The 8,266-nt window shown below is 36.5% G+C and overlaps 1 protein-coding gene across 1 annotated transcript; it reads left to right on the top strand.

Annotated features, from left to right (window-relative positions):
- Window positions 1–1,537: 1,537 nt before the first annotated feature.
- Cbr-lgc-41 lies at window positions 1,538–6,332 on the top strand (the record flags this gene model as incomplete). The annotated part of the gene is made up of 13 exons (XM_045239300.1): window positions 1,538–1,590; window positions 2,550–2,709; window positions 2,757–2,866; window positions 2,912–3,105; window positions 3,171–3,332; window positions 3,818–3,946; window positions 3,992–4,047; window positions 4,104–4,170; window positions 4,223–4,345; window positions 4,653–4,769; window positions 5,911–6,030; window positions 6,096–6,158; window positions 6,202–6,332. 13 exons carry the CDS (start codon window positions 1,538–1,540, stop codon window positions 6,330–6,332), a joined length of 1,485 nt encoding a protein of 494 aa, XP_045096120.1.
- Between the last annotated feature and the right edge of the window lie 1,934 nt (window positions 6,333–8,266).

The raw sequence follows: 8,266 nt of genomic DNA, 5'->3' as shown, positions 1-8,266 counted from the left end.
AAAAAGTTTGTCAACATTTCGATTTTTTCAACTCTTGGTTTATTTGAATTTTTGAAGAAATTTTTGAGAAATTGTCTGAAATGTAAAATTTAAAAAAAGCTGGCATAAATTGAAGTTGCCCTGTTAAAACTACCTTAAATGATCTAGTAGTAGTGGAAGCCCACCCTTTACAAGCACTTTGAGCTCAATTATCTCGGTTACTTCAAAAAATATCAAAATGTGGGCAACTGATAAATTATTTATCACAACATCACTCATATTTTATACGTTGACAAATTTTTTATATCTGTCATAGGAACCGAGATAATTGAGCTCAAAGCACACGTATAGGGAAATCTGCTATTGGAACAAATACGGTAATTATAAAACACCAAAAATTTGCTTCTTGAGATCCTCCCAAAAAATTCTAGAATCCTTCCTTGTTGACTTCCACTTCATTTATCTGAAACTGATGTTTTCAAGTTTTAGCATCATTCCATATGTACATAATTAGAGAGCCCATCGTGTGTCTATAACGGATCACTCTGGACTTGGCTGAATTCCAGCCGCTCATTTAGAATCTGTGTTTTGTGACTCCCAAAAAAATATATATGTATGTATCTAATTTCAACCCCCTGGTAGTCTTCCTGTAATTAGAAATTGTTGTCCTATTCTTTCCCCTCTAACTGCAATTTATTTTGACCCCACATAAACATTTGATGGCCACTACTACTATTTGGTCCATTTCTGTTTGGTCGAGACTCTCGACTCAAGAGCAAAAAACCCCCAGAACTTGAGAAATCAAATTTGGAAGGACCCAGCTCCGGAGCATAAGTTATTTTTCTTCATCCGTTTACTTTTGATTCCATTATAGAAATGTTCTTCAATTTCCGTTCTTCTTCCCACCCATCGTTTTTTATATAGTCATTTCTTTGTGGCATATGACTCAACCTCCCAATGAAAATCTAGAAAAACAAAGAATAACCCACCTGTGTTCACCTTCCGACTTCATAGAATAATAATCTCTTTTCTTTATTCTTTCTCCTTTTTTGTTTTACTTTGCAGAATAAAAAGAGAGACTTTTCTATAAGATCATAAAGTTTTACATGTTTTATGAACTTGAAAAACCAACATCTTTGGGGAATTGCTCTTTTTATCTCTTGCAACAAAAAAAAAGACGTTCTTTGAGCCATGCACTCTTATTTCTTTGAGACGATTCTTGTAGACCTTTGTTTTCCTTTCCTTCTTTTTTCGTGCCCCTTCTCTGAAAAAATAGGAATCCCATCCAAAAACTGCCATAAAAACTTAGCGAACGGCTCTCTGTTTCCGAGATGGGATAAAAAAAGGGACGAACCCTCTCACTCTACTCTCGTAATGAAATTGTATGCTTGAGGCAGTTGTGGTGGTGGGTTGTTTAAGGAATAATTGATGGTATTTACTTCCATTCCAACAAACTCATTCACAACAGACCGCCACTATTGTTTTGCGATCATAACCTTTGTGCTTTTGACATTTGTTTTTCTCGAGAAGTAATTTTTTTGTTTCCAGATATTAGGAGATGAAACAACAATCAGCTTCCAGCTTCCAAACGCTTCGAATATTTTTGATACTGTAAGTTGAAATTCAGAAATTCAGAAATTCAGAAATTCAGAAATTCAGAAATTCAGAAATTCAGAAATTCAGAAATTCAGAAATTCAGAAATTCAGAAATTCAGAAATTCAGAAATTCAGAAATTCAGAAATTCAGAAATTCAGAAATTCACGAAATTCAGAAATTCAGAAATTCAGAAATTCAGAAATTCAGAAATTCAGAAATTCAGAAATTCAGAAATTCAGAAATTCAGAAATTCAGAAATTCAGAAATTCAGAAATTCAGAAATTCAGAAATTCAGAAATTCAGAAATTCAGAAATTCAGAAATTCAGAAATTCAGAAATTCAGAAATTCAGAAATTCAGAAATTCAGAAATTCAGAAATTCAGGAATTCAGAAATTCAGAAATTCAGAAATTCAGAAATTCAGAAATTCAGAAATTCAGAAATTCAGAAATTTAGAAATTCAGAAATTCAGAAATTCAGAAATTCAGAAATTCAGAAATTCAGAAATTCAGAAATTCAGAAATTCAGAAATTCAGAAATTCAGAAATTCAGAAATTCAGAAATTCAGAAATTCAGAAATTCAGAAATTCAGAAATTCAGAAATTCAGAAATTCAGAAATTCAGAAATTCAGAAATTCAGAAATTCAGAAATTCAGAAATTCAGAAATTCAGAAATTCAGAAATTTAGAAATTTAGAAATTTAGAAATTTAGAAATTCAGAAATTCAGAAATTCAGAAATTCAGAAATTCAGAAATTCAGAAATTCAGAAATTCAGAAATTCAGAAATTCAGAAATTCAGAAATTCAGAAATTCAGAAATTTAGAAATTTAGAAATTTAGAAATTTAGAAATTTAGAAATTTAGAAATTCAGAAATTCGGAAATTCGGAAATTCAGAAATTCTTGGAAACATTGATTTCAGAAAGTTTTTGTGTTCCTGTGTACTTCCAACTCTATTTATACTCATTTTTCCAGTTGTTCCATATCCACCACCTTCCCTCTTACCCAACCGAACATCTACAATCTTCTCCAACAAGCCAACACACGACCTCCAACAGCAAATGCTTCAATTCCACTTGGTGTCAAACTTGGGATGTATCTAGAAAGCTTAGGAAACTTCCGCTCATCAGAAATGGTACTCATTTATCTTTTCCCTATTCCACATATTTCATCATGTTTCAGTCGTTTGACGTTGATTTATATGTTTACATGTCGTGGCAGGACACTCGTCTGGCGCATAATTTTTCCAACTATGTGCTCATCAACAATGATGAAATTCGAAAACAGATTTGGTGAGTCTGAAACACGGGAAAGAGTCAAAGAACGAAAATTTGAAGGCTTCCCGATTTATACTTTGCCAATGCTCGTCAAGCTAGCTTTCAAGAAGTTACTGTACCCAATTTCAATCTTTTCGTGGCACCCGATGGAACTGTCGCCTATTCGTGCAGATGTACATTGACAGTTGCCTGCAGTTTGAATTTGAGATACTATCCAATGGATCAGCAATTGTGCTCGATTCGAGTTTTGAGTTGTAAGTCTAGAATTTTCTTTTTTCGTTTAGGTTTTTGTTTTGATTGAAAAATTAGAAAATTTTAGACGCTTACATTGCCAAACAAGTCAACGTGACATGGTTTGATAAGAATCCTGTAAGGTTTAACGAAGAGATCGGGCTGCCGGAATTTCAAATTGAACATGTCTCAAATGCATACTGTAATGGCTCATATCAATATGCACTAACTGCTGATTCCTTTAAGTCAGGTAAGATTTTTTTTGCTCTTTTTTGTTCTTGTAATTTTTTTGTTCTCAGATTATTTTGGTTTTCAAATTTCTCTTTGTTCTTAGAAATTTTTTCGGTCTTTAGAATTTTTCCGTTTTCAAATTTTTTTGATCCACAGATTTTTTGAGCCTTAGAATATCTTTTGCTCCTTAAAATTTCTTTCAGTTCTTAGAATTTTTTAGTCCTCTGGTTTCAAAGATTTTTTTCAGTTTTTAAGAAAGGTGGTACAAAAAAATTTAGGCGTGAAAATTGAGCGTTAATGTAGGTTTATTTGTTTTTTTTTAATAATACGGCATTTTGACCGAGCAGCTCAGACGGTAAAAATGCGGTACCTTTGATGTAAGCCAACAAGTTCAATTTCCAAAAGAGTATTCATAAAAAATTTCATTACAAATTTTTTTGAATGACTCATTCTAATGAAACTCATTTCGTGTACATAAGGCCTAAAAGGTTTTCTTTATTTCAGACGACTTCAGTTGTCTTACTGGCAACCTATATCTATCCCGTTCTATTGGGTACAATCTTGTACAATCGTATATCCCTACTGGACTAATTGTCATGATTTCTTGGGTTTCTTTCTGGATTGACAGACGAGGTAGAAGGTCAAAAGTCATCTTTAAAACATTTAAAAATCTTCCAGCTGTCCCAGCTCGAGTTACTCTCAGTTTCACAACACTTGTCTCTTTGACAACTCTTGTAAGTTCAATTGTTCAACACTCTTTTGCAAATATGAAATATTGCTTTGTTTCTAGGGGAATGGACTACGGTTCGGGCTGCCCCAAGTGAGTTACGCGAAAGCCATCGACTTGTGGTACGGAGGTATCAAAGAACAGCTTCTTCCCACTTGGGACTTATCCAACACTTCTTTCAGCGTGTATGTTCTTCGTCTTTTGTGCACTTTTGGAGTTTGCAACTATAAATAGCTACATGCGAAAGTCGGAAAAGTTTGATAGTATGGCAAAGAAGATTCAAAGTGTGGTATTGACAGGGAGGAGTAAGTTTGAGTGAAAAACTAATCAACATTTCAAAACGGTTGTGCACGGTCACACGTTTGTGCCTCTATTCTTTCAATCAGTTTATGATTTTCAGATCGAAGCCTTATTTTTTCATCGTCTTCCAGAATGTTACCACGCACGAACCAAATAGTTTCTTGCACTCTCCCCTGCTCCCCTCTCTTTTTGTTTCCACTTTTATATATTTGTCACTTGTGTGTCCATGCACGAGCAAGGAAAAAAAAACAACAACACTGAGTTTTCAGAGAAATTCACCTTTTTTAGTTTGGAAAACAAATAAAATTCCAGCAAGGGACTATTTGGTTCGCGGCATCAAGGAAAGCATGCGGATTGCAGGAGGAGCCGCCGGAAATGTGGTTGAGGCTATGTCCGACGATTGGTGTACCTATTCGACAGAGAACGGACGTAAGAGCTTCTCCGCAATGTTCGGAGACATTTTTGAAGGGGCTGGCAAGGCGATTTCTCCTCATAGACACAGATACACAGGTGTAGAAAGCGAGCGTGTTTGATGGGTTGTTTCTATTGCTGTTTCTAACATCTGTACTAACATTTTCTGATTTCGTGGGTGTATATGGACTAACCTGTCAGTTTTTTCAATGTCAAACATCAAGGAAAAAGGCTTCAACAAATTCCAAAGTTTCAATTTTACTCAAATTTTAAAATTCAAAGAATATCCAGAATTTTCCGAATTTTCTGAAAATTCCGGAGTATACTAAACAAAATTAGAACTTGATTTTTGTAGTTGACAACTTTTTTGTAGAAATTCAATGAAGCTAGATAAGCGGTTTTGAAGTTGCACAACATTTTTTAGTTCAAATTTTGGAATTTTTGGCACTTTTTTAAAATTGAAAACGGCATGTTTCGCCAGGATGGAAATTGACAAAAAATTGTCAATTAAAAAGATTATATTCTTGTTAAGCAAACTTTTAAATTTTTAGAGCGATTGAAAAATTTTGAACTATGAAATCCTACAGAACCAGTAAAATTTTGACTATTCACTCAAATACTCAAAATATGATATTTTCTTGTCCGGCAGTCTACATACCTCTCCTACTATTCCCACCGATTTTCGTTGTACTAACCAGTGTCATCCGTTTGTTTAACTTTCTGTGAACCTGTTGTGAATTTCAGTGGTCTTGAAAGACCTGAAAAGTGTTAGATATGTCTTTGAAATTTGACTCTTAAATTCCGATATAAAAACCCATATTTAATACTTTCCAGTTTCTTCCTAACTCTTTTCTAACCCTACTAACCCTTCCACCCCGTCTGATTTTCTGAACTTCCGGTCCTTCAGTTAACCTTATTTATCTCCACAAGATCCATAAAGCCACCCCCCCCCCCTTCTCGAAAAGCACTGCTTTTAGTTTTATAATCCCTTATTCTATCTCAAAATCCATTATTCTCCTCCGCCCCACTAAAAAATAATCTGATCACTAATAACTAGAGTGTTTGCCTAATTGGTATATACATTTTTGACTAATACGAGTGATTAGAGAGAATAACAAAGCCATTAGAGACATATTTCGGAAATTCAACTTTTTTTCAGGATTGAAGACCGAGAAAAGTCCAAGAAGCTATGGGAAGCCGGACACTGTGCAGGATATTTTAAGCGAGAGAATCAAATTCATTGATAATGAGTTTGACTACGATGCGAAAGAGGATGATGGTGAATAAGCGTTTTCTGTTTGCCGGCGGGGGATTAAAATTCAATTTCAATCAGACATTTTCCAGGAATGGCCATGTCGATCTATGATAATGTGTCCTGTCGCAAAGATGACGTCGACTCAAGTTCAGGTAACAATGGAGATTGCGGTTCTGATTGAAAAAATGATTTCAGAGGAAACAAAGTTCAGTACAAAACCAAAGAAAAATGGAGCCAATGGTACTAGAAAGTACATTGATAAGAGTCTTAATCAAAACAGTGCGAATGAGAGTTTGATGGTTGCCACGTATTTCCAGGTACTGTAATGAACAGAAAGAGTTTATTCAAGGCTAATTAGTCATCGTAAACGTTCTGGAAGAATCATCTCACAAGGGTTTGGGATGCTTTCTATTAGACTGATTGCGTCTAAAACAGCTAACAAGGTATCGTATATAGTGGTGGGCATATGTTGACTTTTCTATTTTAAAAAGTCCACTTTAGAGTTCTTAAAAAAATATTCTGCAGTTTTTCAATACTTCTGAAAATATTAGAAATGACTGAACAAAAATGTAATGGGTCGATTAGTTTGCGGATTTTTTCGGAGGAGATACCGTTAGAAGCCCACGCAAACTTTCACGTTTCAAACTCATTTATTTTTTTTTCCTGTGAAAGTATCAAAAACTTTTCAACTATTAAATTATTCTTTATAATATCCCCGATATTTACAGTTGAGTTGACCATTACAGTTGACGAATTTTTGCTACCTTTCACAGGATTTGAAATAGTTGAGTTCAAAGTAGACCTTTTTCGAGAGATTCTATCAGAGTGTTTACGGTAGTTGGTTACTAAAAGGGCCGAAAACAGCAGAATTAGAACTGATATCGGAATTATGCAATCTGTGGACCAAACATCTCGATTGGCTGAATTTGTACAAAAAGTTGTCATTTAAAAAAATGGATATATTGTTTTGCTTCGTACACTCTGAAGTTTTCAGTCACATATTCTAGACTCATTTTTTAGGACTTTGAATATTTTTGAAAGAAAAACTCAAGGTTCGACATATCTATTTGTAAGGGTCTGCAAGACCCTTATTACTCGGTTTCCCATGTAATCGGTTCTACTGTTTCTAGTCTGATTCCTTAGCGCCACGACGTGCCTTTCTCTCTGGACTTTGCCCCAAGAGTCATGAAATACCATTCTTACATGTGACATATTGGCTCTAAGAGATCAAGATCAAGAGAGATTCCCAATCCTCCAGTCCCTCTACAGTCTCTAAACCCTGAATCATCCCGAAGTCCAATGACGATTCCCATCGCCCCCACGGCTGCAGAAGCTCTAGGCAGCCGCTCTCCAAGATGAGGCAGCGCCTCTCCAAGACTCTAGGCAGCGGCTCTCCAAAACGAAACAGACGCCAGCGACATGAGCAACGTTCTCCAAGAGTTGGTAGCACTCTTGGCAAACGTCGCCATCAAAACTCCGAACATTTTATTTTCTTTACAACTTCAACCGAACCATTCCCGGCAAACCTCGCCATTAACTTACCTTCCAAAATTCATCCACCTTTTCCTCTTTCTTTTCTATGGCTAAAGTCGCCACAAATTCACACAAAAACCCAACTCTTTCCTCATCGTTTCACCCTCGGAACCTTCTCTTGCCAAACATACGGCCAACGGCGCCAAAGATTCTACAAATGCAACCAGTTCGGCCCACCTGAGCCCAGACACTCTACTAGGAAGCCGGAGCGCAAACAACGACCGAACCTGCGACAACCTGACGTCTTCTGGTGACCTTGAATACACCGGAGTCGTTGCTCGAACAAACAAGGACGAAGATCTCCAAAGATACACAACTTGATTCCACGACAAATGCTCCGTGGAAGGTCGATCGTTTCTTTACCCCTTCGGAACGCCATTGGACCGTTAACAATGAACTCTCCACTATCTTATCCTGGATACATCGATGTTTCGAACCGGAGGTCGAACACTGGACACCCAGTAGCAGTATCGTCCGTGTCGCAGTCGTACCTTCTACCGGAAGCTAGGTCAGCAGAAAAACGATCTCCGCAACACACCGATCGCCACAACCCATTGTCTGGAACGAAACATACACCTCCACTAGATGTCCCCGGAAAACTTGAACCATGTGGATCCATTGTCAAATCTCAAAGCTTTCTTAGGAACAACCCACGGCGAACCGGCCCCACTACCATACAGGATCTTATACAACCGGCACCACCGGCGCACGTGAAGTTCGTTACACC

The sequence above is a fragment of the Caenorhabditis briggsae genome (assembly GCF_000004555.2).
Source record: "Caenorhabditis briggsae complete genome, chrX, whole genome shotgun sequence".
Lineage (NCBI taxonomy): Eukaryota > Metazoa > Nematoda > Chromadorea > Rhabditida > Rhabditidae > Caenorhabditis > Caenorhabditis briggsae.
The sequence above is the reverse complement of the archived record's forward strand: the minus strand, read 5'-3'. Positions and strand labels throughout refer to the sequence as shown.